This window comes from Otolemur garnettii, unplaced genomic scaffold (genome assembly GCF_000181295.1).
Source record: "Otolemur garnettii isolate 467f Iridium unplaced genomic scaffold, OtoGar3 scaffold00268, whole genome shotgun sequence".
NCBI classification, from domain to species: domain Eukaryota; kingdom Metazoa; phylum Chordata; class Mammalia; order Primates; family Galagidae; genus Otolemur; species Otolemur garnettii.
In genome coordinates this window covers 530,992-545,392 of record NW_003852663.1, presented here as the reverse complement: position 1 = coordinate 545,392, position 14,401 = coordinate 530,992, and the positions used below count along the sequence as shown (strand labels likewise).

Below are 14,401 nucleotides of genomic sequence, written 5' to 3'. Positions count from 1 at the left end.
CAGCCCCAGCCCCAGGCCCAGCCTTAGCCCCAGGCCCAGCCTCAGCCCCAGGCCCAGCCTCAGCCCCAGCCTCAGCCTCTACAGAGGAGCCCATGTAAGCTGCTTCTTCAGGACTGATCCAGGAGCTGATACTGGCCTTGTCCCCAGCCTCAGACTTAGAACTGACAGCAGCCTCAGACTTAGAACTAATGAGAGCCTCTTCCCCAGGCCCTGATTTGGATTCAGTACTGGCCTCTTCCTTGTCATCAGACCTAGACACAATAATAGTTTCTTCCCCTGTCCAACACCAAGTCCCTATACAGGCCTCAGCCCCAGGGCCAAACCAAAATCCTTCATTGGCCTCTACCTCAAAACTGACCTGGAACCTTCCACTGGCCTGGTCCTCAGGCTCCACCCTAGATCCTCCACTGGCCTCATTCCCAGGCCTAGACACGGCCCAGGATTCTCCACTGGCCTGGTTCCCAGAACCATCCCAGGAGCCTCCTCCAGAAGCCTGATCTTCAAATTCAGGTTTGGAACAGCCACCAGCCTGATCCCCAGACCCAACCCATGACCTTCCACTGGCCTGATTCCCGGTGCTAGCCCAGGACCCACCAATGGACTGGTCTGCAGGCCCTGGCCTAGAGCCTCCAACAACCTGGCCACCGGCCACACCCCAGGAACATCCTCCACTAGACTGATCCTCAGGGCCTGGCCTGGACACCCCAGCAGCTTGGTCTCCAGCACTAACCCAGAATCCTCTTCCAACGGTCTGATCCTCAAATCCAGGTTTAGAACAGCCACCAGCCTGATCCACAGTTCCAGCTCCAGTCCAGGACCCTCCACTAACATGACTCCCAGTACCAGCCCAGGACCCAGCACTGGACTGGTCTGTGGACCCTGGCTTAGACCCTCCAACGTCCTGGCTGCCAGCAACACCCCAAGAGACTCCTGCATTGGTCTGACTCCCAGTATAAACACAGTACCATCCACTGGCATGGTCAGCAGTGCTAGCCCAGGAATTGCCACTAGACTGTTCCCTGGGGCCTAGCCTGGATCCTCCACCAGTCTGGTCCCCAGCATCAGCCCAGGACCCTCCACCACTGGCTTGATCCTCAAATATAGTCTTTGCTCCACCACTAGATGGATCCCCAGCCCCAGCCCAGGAGCCTCCATTGGCCTGGTCCACAGCCGCAACCAGGAACCCTCCACTGATTTGGTCCCCAGCATTAGGCCAGGACCTTCCACTGGACTGATTCTCAGGCCCCAACTTGGACCCTCCACCAGCCTGGCCACTGGCCCCAACCCAAGATCCTTCCTCGCTGGCCTGATTCTCAAATGTAGGCTTGGACCCACCACCAGACTGATCACCAGCCTCAGTCCAGGACCCTCCTGTGGCTGGGTCTCCAGTGTCAGCCCAGGGCCCACCACTGGACTGATCAACAGGCCCCAGCCTTGACCCTCCACTGGCTTGGTCTGCAATGTCAGCCCAGGACCCACCACTGGACTGGTCCTCAGGCCCCAACCTGGACCCTCCACTGGTCTGGCCACCAGCCTCAGCCCAGGACCCTTTTTCACTTGCCTGATCCTCAAATCTAGGCTTAGATCCACTACCAGACTGATCACCAGTCCCAACCCAAGACAATCCACTGGCCTGGTCCACAGCCCCAACCCAGTACCCAATACTACACATATTCCCAGCCCCAGCCCCAGCCCAAGATCCCCCACTGGCTTGGTTCTCAGCTCCAGTCCAGGATCCTCCAATAGCCCCTTCCCCAGCCCAGGATACCACAGTGGCCTGGCCCCCAGGCCAAGACCCATCACTGGCCTGACCCCCAGCCCAGAGCTCTCCAATGGCCTGATGCCCAGAGATAACCCAAGACCCACCACAGGCCTGGTTCTCAGCTCCAGTCCAGGACCCTCCAATGGCCTTGCCCTCAGCCACTACCCAGGTACTCCCACTGGCTTTGTCCCCAGCCCAAGATCCCTCACTAGTCTGACCCCCAGCCCAGAGTCCTCCACTAGCCTGGTCCCCAGCTCCAGCCCAGGACCCAATACCAACCTCATTCTCAGCCCTAGCCCCAGCCCAGGACTTAACGCTGGCCTCATCACAAGCCACAGCCCAGGATCCAACAATACCAGCCTTATCATTAGCCCCACTCCAGGATCCAATACTGGCTTCATTCTCATCATCAGCCCAGGACATGCTATTCTCCCAGTCTCCATCCATGGCCTGAAACCTAAATTTAATCCATCGCTCAGCAGCAATCCAATCCTCAACACCAATCCCATTCCAGTAGTAATCATGGATGTTAGACTGAGTCTTTCCATAAGCCTGAGTGCCCGACCCACCCTCACTCTCAGAAGCGGCCACAGTCTCAGCATCAGACTTTGCATAGACCTCATCTACTATGGCTACTGCCTCAGAACTGGGCATAGCCTTGTCCCTTGCCCCAGACAAGGTCTTACCCTGGGAATTGGCCACAAGCTGGGACTGAGAAGAGTCCCTTCTACCTGCCCCAGTCCCTGCTTTAGGCACAGCTTTGGGATTGCCCCTGACCTTATTCCTGGCACCAAGTGACATCCCACTCTGGGAATTAGTCACAGCTTGGGGCTGGGCAGAACTGGTTGTGTTTGCTCCAGCCTCTGACTTAATCATAGCATTGGGACTGCCCCTGACCTTGTTCTTGGTACCAAGCAAGGCCTCACCCTGAGAACTGGCCACAGCCTGGGGCTGGGCAGAGCCCATTGTGCCTGCCCCAGCTTCTGCCTTAGACATAGCATTGGAACTGCCCTTGGCTTTATTCCTAGTACCAAGCAAGGCCTCATTCTGGGACTTTCCCATAGCTTGAGGCTGGGCAGTACCCACAGTATTTTCCCCAGCCCCTGCCTTAGATACAACATTGGGATTACCCTTGACCTTACTCTTGGCACCAGGCAAGGCCTCATATTGGGAAGTGGCCACAGCCTTGGGCTTGGCAGAGCTCATTGCACTCATACCAGTCTCTGCCTTAGACACAGAATTGGGACTGCCCCTGACCTTACTCTTGGCACCAAGCAAGGCCTCACCCTGGGAAACAGCCATAGCCTGGGGCTGGGAAGATCCCATTATACCTGTCCCAGCCTCGGCCTTAGACACAGCATTGGGACCGCCCTTGACCTTATTCTTGGCACCAAGCAAGGCCTCACCCTGGGAAGTGGATATAGCTTGGAGCTGGGCAGAGCTTGTTGTATCTGCGCCAGCCCCTGCCTTAGGCACAGCATTGCGATTGCCCCTGACCTTATTTTTGGCACCAGGTAAGGCCTCACTCTGGGAACTGGCCACAGCCTGGGGCTGGGAAGAACCCATTGTATCTGCCCCAGCCCCTGCCCTAGACACAGCAGTAGGATGGCCCTTGACCTTATTCTTGGCACCAGGCAAGGCCTCACCCTGGAAATTGGTCACAGCCTGGGGCTGAGCAGAGTCTGTTGCATTTGGCCTATTCCCCGAATTAGGCACAGCATTGTGATTGCCCTTGACCTTATTCTTGGCACCAGGCAAGGGCTCACCCTGGGAATTGGCCAAAGGCTGGGGATAGGAAGAACCCATTATATCTGCAGTAGCCTCTGCTTTAGACACAGCATTCGGATTGCCCCTGACCTTGTTCTTAGCACCAGATAAGGCCTCACCTGGGGAACTGGCCACAGCCTGGGGTTGGGCAGACCCTGTGGTATCTGTCCCAGCCCCTGCTTTAGACACAGCACTGGAATTGCACTTGACCTTATTCTTGGCACCAGGCAAGGTCTCACCTTGGGAACTGACCATAACCTGGGGCTTGGCAGAGCCTGTTGTATCTGTCCCAATCTCTGCCTTAGACCCAGTGTTAGGATGTCCCTTGACCTTATGCTTGGTACCAGGCAAGGGATCACCCTGGGAATTGGCCATAACCTGGATCTGAGCAGAGTCTGTTGTACCTTCTCCAGCCTCTGCCTTAGGCATAGCTTTGGGATTGCCTTTAACTCTATTCTTGCTACCAGATAAGGCCTCTCCCTGGGAATTGGTCACAACCTGGGGCTGACCACAGGCCCTCTGGTCTTCCTTAGCCCCTGCTTTAGAAATGGCATTAGGATCACCCCTACCATCAACCACGAAATCAGGCAAGACCTCAGTCTTGGCCCCAGCCTGAGGTTGTACACAGGTTTTTGTGTCTGTTCCAATCACTCCCTTACACTTGGCTTTGGCTTTGCCCCTAGCCTTACCTCTTGTATTAGGTAAAGCTTCAACCTGGCTCTGGGCCATAACCTGAGGTTGTGCCTTTGAGTCTGACCCAGCTCCTTCCTTAGACATGGTATTGGCACTGCTCTTTGCCTTAATTCGGCTATCAGCCTGGCCACTGGCCATAGGCTGAGGCAGTGTATAAGACAACATATCTGTCCCAGCCTCCACTTTAGTAGTGACATTGAGATTGCCTCTGCTCTTATCCTTGGTCTCAGCCAAGGCCTCAGCCTGGGAATTAGCCCTCAAGTTTGCCTGGGCCTCTGCTTTAGCCATGGCATTGGGATTGGGTCTACCCGTAGCCCTGGCATCAGGTATGGCCTCAGCCTGAGCACTGGCTACAGCTTGAGGATAAGCAGAAGCCCACATCTCAGCTCCAGTCATTGCCTTGGATATGACACTGGTATTTTCCCTTCCATCAGCCTTGGCATTAGACATCACCTCAGCTTGTTTCATGGCTACAATCTGAGGTTGTATATAAGCTGTCATATCTGCCCCTGCCCCCACTTTACCCATGACATAGGCATTACCCCAAGCATCAACCCTTGCCACAGGCATGGCCTCAGTGTGGGTCTTGGCAACAATTTGAAGCTGAGCAGAAGCCCTCATATCTGCCCCAGACCCTGCCACAGATAGGGATTTGTAATTCCCCTTGTCCTCAACCCCAGCACCAGGCATGTCATCACCCTGGATCTTGACCACAGCCTGAGACTGTGCACAGGACTTCATGTCCACTCCAGCTACCTCCCTGGACATGCCATTGGGATTTCCCCTAGCATCAACTGTGGTACCAGGCCTGGCCTCAGACTGAGTCTTAGCCACACTCACAGTCTCTTCCAGAGCTCTTGCCTTGGTCTCAGCCACAATTCCAGTCTTGTTCATGGCCTCCATCTTGGCCACTTCCCTGGTCACTGCCAAGGTCTCACTCTGTGTCCCCATTACACTGTTAATCTCTGTCTCTTTTTTAGCCAATATATGAGCTGCAGCTTTGGTCTGGGTCATTGCTTCTTTCTTGGCCTCTGCCTTGGCATCCAGTGCCCGAGATTTTGCCTTGGTCTGAGTCACTGCCTCTTTCTTGACTATTCTCCCAGCCTCAACATCAGTTTGTGTCACTGCTTCTTTCACGGCCACTTCCCAGGCTCCAGCCTCAGCCTCAATCACAGTCACTGCCTCTGTCATGACCAGTGTTCCAGCCACAACTTTGGCCTCAGATTGTATCTCTGCCTCTGCCCCAGCCATTTCCTTAGCCTGAGAGTTGGCTTTGGGTCTGACTATAGCAGTGACCATGGCCTCTACTTCAGCTCCAGGCCCACCTCCTGCTCCAGTTTCCGCTCCAGTGTTGGCCTCGGGTCTAGTCTCAATCTCTGATCCAGCCATGGCTTCACTGATGGCCAAGGTCTGATTCTGTACCCCAACCACAGTCTCCATCTTGACTCTGGACCCATTTCTGGCAAGTCTCCTCACACTCTGATCTCTTCCCTTCGTTAATTTGTAAATGTAGTAGCAGGTACCAGCCCAGATCACCAGTCCTGCAGTCACCCAGCCCACTTCCTGAATGCGGCCCATGTAATCACCCCTGCTGAAGGCCAGAACAAGGTACAGTAGGGCTCACTTGGGCTGGGGGAATAGGGTGGTAGGTCTTGATGTAGATCTGTGAGGGCGCTGGTCTTCAGCCACTCTAAGGCCACTACAGCTGCCACTAGAGGTGGACCTAGAAGTGGAGGAAGGAAATGAACTAAAATTTCTTTTCTAATTCTGTTCTGTCATGCAGATAGATACACAGAGGAACAGAAAAAAGTAAAATCATGTGCTTAATGGAAGAAGAGGATGATTAGCAAATTCTTCATCCTTATTTCATCCTCTCCTTATCTTCCCCAAGGCCCAAAAATTTTCCCCAAGGCACTTCCGTATACATTTACATATACCAAATGAATAGTTATAAGGATTATGGGAGACCTAAGAAGGAATGGGTGAGAATGAGAAGCCCCAGACCTTGATTTTTACTGGACCTATTCTAGTCACTACTCCACAGGGCCCTACCCTCATACCAACCTGTAATAGTCTAAGGCAGTTCCCTCCTCTTTCTTTCTCTGGTTTGGTGATAAATCCTAGAGTAGATACATAAACTCATGAGATCGTTGGACCTAGAGACAGACAGACAGATGGAAGGATAGATGGTAGGGGAGAAATTTGTTCTTGATGGGACATATTAGTAACAGTATCTCCACCCTCCTCAGTTGATCCCCACTGCTCCAGGTGTTGTCACACTCTTTTTCCTGTATCACAATTAAGGTAAGTGTGTGGGGTAAATGATGGGGATGGTAGGAAAGGTAGCTGGGAAAGGGAGAGGCTGAAGAGCCTCCAGACTGGGCACTGGCCTTTATTGGATGCATGCTGGCCTCTACCAACCCACCCTGGAAGTCTATGCAGGCAGTCCTCACCTTCTTACCAGTCTCTACTGATAAGGAACAATTTCCTCTTTGTTTCTTTGCTTCCAGTGATCTCAAGCCTTGCAGCAGTCACACAGGCAGATCTATGGACAAGTAAACAAATAGGAGGTAATGGAGACCGAGTCTTTGATAGAAGAGACAATCACCCTTCATGGGTTGATAACTATGTTAATCAGTTTGATTTAAGCATTTCATATTGTATATCAAGTCATCACATTGTACCCCACAAATGTATACAGTTAATGATTTTAATTAAAAATGAACTTTTAAAAACTAAAAGACAAAAAAGAGGGAGGGAGAGAGAAACAATGACCTGACCTCCAATGCCTGCCACACCAGGGCTCAGGTTTAGTTTACTAATATGTCCCATCTCATAGTCTCCCTTGTTAATTCTTCTTTCAGTTATATCCAGCCCACCTTACCCCAATAGTTCTACCTTTCATGCACTGAAATCAATAAGGGTGATGGCAGCACTGAGGAAATCTGGCAGAGTGTAGGGGAGGCAGAAGCGCCCTCCTCTGAGACCTTCTCAAGTCTCAGCCACCTGCTATGCTCACCCTCTCTTGTCATCCCCAGGCACTGTCCCACTTCACACCAACCTCCATGGTCCCAGGCCAGTGGTCTCCTCTTTTCCTTGCTTCCATTGGTGAACAGCCCCACTGCAGGCCTATGGGAAGACCTAGGAACAGACAGGGAAAAGGGGGAGGATGAATGTTGAAGGTTTGTGACATCCTAGTATCCAAGACATGGGTCTGTGTACCTGCCTTTCTAGAGTTAGAGACCCATTTCCTGGCAGGCAGACCCAGGAGCTTCCCAGCACTGAAATGAGAAGGGTGTAAAAGGGCAGCAGGAAAAGTAAAAGCCAAGAGATAGGCAAATTATTTTAAAACCACCTGTAGAGTTCTAGAACGTTCTCCAAAAGTCCACCATTTCCTTCATTAAGATGGTCAGGTGGTTGAGGAGATCTGGAAAACTGGAGGATAATGAGAGAGATGGAAGCCCCCAGGTTCCATACTCTAGAGTCATAGCCTATTGCCATTTGCTTCCTTTTAAACCCATCTATAGGAGTCTCCAGCAGAAGAGACAAGGGATAGGGGATGGGTGCTGTTTCCATTAAATTATTCTTCCTCCCCCCCAAGGCTATCTCAAAGAAAAAATGGTAATGTTCTTTGATACAACAATTTATATTTTCTCACTATTCTGTGAAGTGCAAATAAACACATCTGTAGATAAGTTTGCTGTCCTTACTGGTCTTCAACATGCAATTTAAGTTAAAAAGTCCTAAGCTTGGTAAGTAAACGCAGTTAAAGGGAAGTCTCCTAGCTAGCCCCACCCCCCACATCCCAATCAGATAGCGGCTCCTGAGTTCCTGTCATAGAGTTCATATATAACTCCAGCAGTTTACAGGCAGTTCCCAAGCTCACACTAACCTCCATAGATCCCGTGCAGTTTTTCTCTTCTCCTTCTTCCTTTCTCTTCACCACAAACAGTGCCACACAGAACTACTGTCCGACAGACAGGAAAGAGTAAAGCGCTGAGTGTTGGACCAGCACCCAGGCCACAGATTCCAATACTCGCCTTTCCAGATTCAGGAACCCGGTTGTCAAAACGTCCCTTCCCATAATTCGAGACACCACCCCTACCAACCCCGCCGTCCAGCCACTAAGGCCCACCATTTTCTCTGCAAACGCCACCGTGGCGCATCCCTTCCACTGAAATGAGCAGGAAGCGAACGGACATGTGCGATCAGTGATTGGAGTTACCGAGGATGGGTATCTCAATCTCTGTATTTCTCACTAGAGACACTCTCCCCACCAGCCGCCCTGTCAAAGCTCACGGTTCCCCAATACAGATGGAGGCAGGGGAAGGGGGCTCGGGAGAATCAGAGGCGAAGCCGCCTCAAACTTGAACCAGCATATATCCTCCCCCCACTCCGATACCCGCTGCCTGGATTGACAAACTGCTGCCACCCTGGCCACTGCGCGGGCCCCGGGGCCCTTCCTTACCTGTTCCGCTTTCCCCGGGCCTGATGCCAGCCCGCCCAGCGCGGGGCAGCGGGGAGCTGCTAGCCAGACGCGAGTGACGACTGCACCGAAGGCTGCGTCGCTCTGCAGCTCCGGGTCACGTGAGGTCCGCGCGTCACCGCCGAGCTTGCACTCCTCCCCACCACCCCCGCCGGCCCGTGGCCAGTCAACAGGACCCCCGCCTTCCGCACGCACAGACCCCCCCCCCTTCTATCTGTGCGCGGAGCCCCAGCGCACGCTGTCCTGTCACTCATCTCCGTCCCCTCCAATCTGAGGGCCCACAGGTGGCATCATCGCCTTACAGTTGGAGTTTACCCATCTCTGGTTACCAAGGAGGGTCTGTAACCCTCCACCCACTCCCAGGCCTTAGCTACGGCCTTTCCTGCTGCTTCTTTGAGGAATCCTTTCTTTCTCTCTTAGCTGTAAGACCAGCGCTCTCCACCCACCCCCTACACAACCTTCCCTCCAGAATTACAGCGCCTGCACCAAACGGGATGGGAAAGGTGTTGGGAAGGAAAGCAGAGAGTGCAAGTAGAGATTTAACTTTCTTGTATATGTTCCTTTTTTTCCCTTTAACATCACATTTTTTTTTTTTGTACTCGGAAAAATGCAATATAGCCATTGTCATTTTACATGAAAAAATCCAGGTTATAAAAATAACAAAAGATTCATTCAATTCTTTACATTATTTTGTGCCACATTAAAAAACATTTTCTAGTTATTGTTGACGGTTTCACAGCTTTCAAATTATTGACTTTTTTTTTTTTTGGAGACAGAGTCGTTCTCTGTTGCCCAGGCCAGAGTGCCATGCCATCAGCCTAGCTCACAGCAACCTCAAACTCCTGGCCTCAAGCTATCCTCCTACCTCAGCCTCCTTCCTCAGCCTCCCAAGTAGCTGGGACTACAGGTGCCCACCACAACTATTTTTAGTAGAGAGGGGTCTCTTTCTTGCTCAGGTTGGTCTCAAACTCTTGAGCTCAAGAGATCGTCCCACCTTGTCTCTACTTCCCAGAGCGCTAGGATTACAGACATAAGCCACTGCATGAGCTACTTCACCCTGCCCAATCACTGACATTTTAAATACAAAGTAGTCCTAAACAAAGCCAGAGCCTTTTCAATGTTATGTATAAAATAATCTTTTAAAGGCATTCAGTTTTCCAAGTTTGACAATTTTACACAAGTGGTTTATAACCTGTTGAAGCTCTGACTGAATGTACCATGTTTTTCAAGTGGCAGAGATCTTCAGAGATAACTCCTGGTTAATTTAATGAAGACCCATCTCTTGAAGAATCCAGTGCCTTGCAAACCAGTAACCTATTTCTTATTCAAGGGTCTTTATTTGGATTTTACATAAGCACATAATCAAATCAATCTCAACACACCCATGCAAGGGGACCAACTGCTATGGCCTAGATGAAAAGGAGGTTTAGTAGGTGGGATTTTCATTCCATCATGACACTGGTTAGATCTCTCTAGTGTCTGCCATTCATGTACCATATGTCACCCTAGGGGGGGGTTTCCAGTGGAGGTGGTGGTAAGGGTCTGTGGATAACTGTGAATTGTTGCAACACCCCTGATGTTCATGTCATTTTCCCCCACAAATGGAAGGACAATGTACCAGATTTCAAGCAGTTACAGGGAAAAAAGAGGCCTTTTTATTCCCTGTCTCCTGTGACATCTTCACTGTACTATCTGCACAAACGCTTCAGAATAATCCCAGAACTCAGGGACAAAATATGCAGAAGTTAGCCCCCCGACATCCACCTGTCTCTGCTGGTGAGTTATACTCTAAATATAGATACTCCAAGCAACCTCTTTTTTAGAACACTGAAATATGACACCCGAGCAGGAGACCCCCCCCTCCCAGCTGTCTTCTAAGAGAGGCCCCTTTGTGGAAAGGGCCCTTTCAGGAGGCTAGCCAGGGAGCCTGTAGAACCATACAGCCTTCCCAACGTCTTTTCAGAACTCAATTGCCTGTGACAAACTTACTTTCTCCACCAATGGAAAAGATTGCTAAATTAGTTACATGAAATTTTAAAACTCTGGCCAAGTTAAAAAAAAATAAGCAGTGGATATCAAAGAGCTAGTTTGTGATAATCTAAAAACTCTTGCAAATCAATAATGAAATGATAAACAGCTCAATAGGAAAATGTGCCAAAAGACATAAACAGACACAGAAAATAAATACAAATGACTGACAAACATATGAAAATATGCTCAACTTCAAAGAAATGCAAATTGAAACTTACTATGTGTTAGCTATAAGTTGTCAAAATTTAGAAATTAGATAATATTGGTGACTGGTTTGTCAGAAAATGGGCATTCCCACACTGTTGTAGGCAGATATCGAAGCAAACTTCCTATGGAGGGCAATTTGCAAAATCTATTAAATGATGTATATGGTACTCCACAAATTATTTGACCTAGTAATTCTATTCCTTGGAATTCAGCCAACCTATGTATCTACACAGGTCCACAAAGATATATGCAGTTTTGGCCGGGGCTGGGCTTGAACCCACCACCCTGGGTATATAGGGCCAGCGCCCTACTCGTTGAGCCACAGGAGCCACCCTTCCATGCAGATATGTGTACTAGGATATTTTTCACAGTGCTTGTAAAGGTTTAAAAAGAAAAAGAAGCAACATAAAATGACCACCAATAGGGGAGAGACTAAATAAATTATATTAGATTTATACAGTGTAACTGATAAAAAGGAAGAGTTGGGACTACGTATCCTGATGGAAAGATAATGGGGACATTTTACTATATGCCATTTATTTTCTGTAATTACAGTCAAATTTTGCAAGAATACTGAGGAGCTAGGGAAATTTCACCCCGAAATATGACTACTTGGTATAAAGAATACCTTGAATTAAAGGCCATTCAAGATCAGAGAGCTTTTGGAAGGGGCTTTCCCTCTATCCATATAAAACTGCACTTACCTGATCAAAAGATAAAAGGTCAACTGACCTCTTTTCCTCTCCTCTTTATCTCGAAATACCTGGCCTTTAAAACACAAAATCGGTCTCTCAGGTTAATTTACAACTCAGTCTGTTTTCCCCCATCTCTTCCTCTTCCCCAGAAACCACTTATTGCAACCATACTCCATATTTCCCCCTCTCCCTTCTAAAAGGCATCTATAAAGGTATAGGACCATCACTGAGACCCTGGGTAATCACGCTTGTGATTCTCCCCATGTGCACTGTATTTGCAAATAAATATTTCTCTTACTAATCTGCCTTAATTGTGAGTTGATCTTTCAGCAAACTTTCTGGGGAAAAGGTCAGGTTTCCCCCTATCCCCTACAATAGGTTGAGGGGCCTAACTCCGCCACACACAAACACTTTCCCCTCTTCCTCCTCCTCCTTTCCTCCTGAGACAAAGACAAAAGGCCTGACTAGCCCACCCCCTGAGAAGTTTGCTCCAAAAGACCCTGGCCTGACAGGCAAACTGTGGAATTCACCAACCCCCAGGGCCCCATATAAAATTGGTTTCTAACTGCCACTGAGGACAGATGCCATCTTTGCACTGCCCAGGCAGGTCATCTCCCCGGTTTCAATAGAGCTGACCTACACTTCTCTCTCCCACTGCTGCTTCTTCTCTGGGTGCCATTATTTAAACCTTTCACAGTACCTTCTAGTATAAAATTCAAACCCAGAAAAATAACTAGTACCACATTAAATCCACTATTCCCATCCAAATCACAGTTACCTCCCCATTGTTATAAATGTGGTATGTTAAATCCCTTTCTATATATTAGGGATGCATACATGTCTCATTAAAATATATAAATAGGATCACAATTAATATACTGCTTTGCGACTTGAGGGGGTTTCCACTTAAAATTATGTCTCAGAGAGCTCTATGTAGCAGTACATTTAAAGATACTTCATTCTGGATTTTTTGAGACAGAGCCTCAAGCTGTCCCCCTGGGTAGAGTGCTGTGGCATCACAACTCACAGCAACCTCCAACTCCTGGGCTCAAGCGAGTCTCCTGCCTCAGTCTCCCAAGTAGCTGGGACCACAGGTGCCTGCCACAATGCCCGGCTATTTTTTGGTTGCAGCCGTCATTGTTGTTTGGCAGTCCTGGGCTAGATTCGAACCCACCACCTTAGGTGCATGTGGCTAGCACCTTAGCCATTTGAGCCACAGGCGCCGAGCCCACTTCATTCTGTTTTAACTGCTGCATATATTTCATAGTTTGGTGATACTATTATTTTTGACACACACACATACACACCATCCTATTGATAAACATAAAACTATTCTGGGAAGCTGGGCACAGTGGCTCATACCTGTAATCCTAGCACTGTGGGAGGTGAAGGTGGATGGATTGCCTGAGCTCACAGGTTCAAGACCAGCCTGAGCAAGAGCAAGACCTTGTCTCTAAAAATAGCTGGGCGTTGTGGCCAGTGCCTGTAGTCCCAGTTACTTGGGAGGCTGAGACAAGAGAATCGCTTGAGCCCAGAAGTTTGAGGTTGCTGTGAGCCATGATGCCATAGCATTCTACCAAGGGAAACAAAATGAAACTCTGTCTCAAAAAAAAAAAAAAAAAACTATTCTGGGTCTGGGGTTCCGTGCCCGTAGCACAGTGGTTATGGTGCCAGCCCACATACACCAAGGGTGGCAGGTTTGAACCCAGCCCAGGCCAACTAAACAACTGCAACAAAAAAATAGCTGGGTGTTTTGGCAGGCACCTGTAGACCCAGCTACTTGGGAGGCTGAGGCAAGAGAATCGGTTAAGCCCAAGGGTTGAAGGTTGCTATGAGCTGTGATGCCACAGCACTCTACCGAGGGTGACATAGTGAGACTCTGTCTCAAAAAAAAAAAAAATTCTGGGTCTGGGGCTAATAAAAACAAGGCTGCAATGAATAACCAGGTACCTACAACCTTGCCCACAGATGAAAGTTTCTTCAGGATGTTCTTCTATAAAGAGAATTGTTTGGTTAAAGATATGAGATTTTATACATTTGATTATGCCAAAAGAAGGAGATGAGATTTTATATAGTTCATGGATATACATCAAACTGCCCCCCAATGAGACTGGGCCAATTTACACACCCATCAAGCATAGGACAAGACCTATTTCCCCACACCCTCGACACAATGATGCTCCTTGACTTATGGTGGGGTTATGTCCCAATAAGCCCATCATAAATTGAAAATACTGTTAAATCAAAAATGCATTTAATAAGAAAATGCATTTAATCCACCTAGCCCACCAAACATCATAGCTTAGCCTAGCCTACCTTAAGCATGCTCAGAACACTTAAGCTAGCGTACAGTTGGACAAAATCATTGCCTATTTTCTGATAAAATGTTGAATATCTTCTGTAATTTATTATATACTGTACTGAAAGTGAAAAACAGAAAGGTTATATTGCTACTTGTGTTATCAGCCACAATTAACCTGAACGAACATTTCTTTTTTTTTTTATTTCAGGCTCCTTTATTCCATGAATATTTACAGAACATCAACTATAGGCAAAACATTGACATAATCATTGAAGATAACATTGGCACAAATATATCAATTTTATGAGGAAACAAAAGCATTCTCTACAAATCAATTATGAGATAAGTGTACTCATTACCACCACTCCTAGTAAAGTTGAAGATCCTAGCTAGTACAATTATGATAACTGAAAAATCCCAATGGTTTGTAAAAAAAGTACAAATTTCATTACTTCCGA

The 14,401-nt window shown here is 48.7% G+C and overlaps 2 protein-coding genes across 4 annotated transcripts in view; both read right to left on the bottom strand.

The window, feature by feature from the left end:
* ARMCX4 (armadillo repeat containing, X-linked 4) overlaps positions 1–5,945 on the bottom strand; it is a 7,950-nt gene extending 2,005 nt beyond the window's left edge. Inside the window, exon 1 of the mRNA XM_023508728.1 lies at positions 5–5,945. Within this exon, the coding sequence (XP_023364496.1) occupies positions 5–5,800 (5,796 nt within the window). The 5' untranslated portion in view covers positions 5,801–5,945. The remainder of the gene's footprint in view (positions 1–4) is intronic.
* The window catches only part of ARMCX1 (armadillo repeat containing, X-linked 1), a 58,062-nt gene extending 49,293 nt beyond the window's left edge, over positions 1–8,769 (bottom strand). The window contains exons 1-6 of one of the 3 annotated variants that reach the window (XM_023508725.1): positions 8,691–8,769; positions 8,115–8,189; positions 7,284–7,363; positions 6,676–6,767; positions 6,287–6,378; positions 5,847–5,945 (exon numbers count right to left, since the gene is read on the bottom strand). The gene's annotated coding sequence lies outside the window, so the exon portion shown is untranslated. The remainder of the gene's footprint in view (positions 1–5,846; positions 5,946–6,286; positions 6,379–6,675; positions 6,768–7,283; positions 7,364–8,114; positions 8,190–8,690) is intronic. The other 2 variants (XM_023508726.1, XM_023508727.1) reach the window with 2 other exon arrangements.
* Between the last annotated feature and the right edge of the window lie 5,632 nt (positions 8,770–14,401).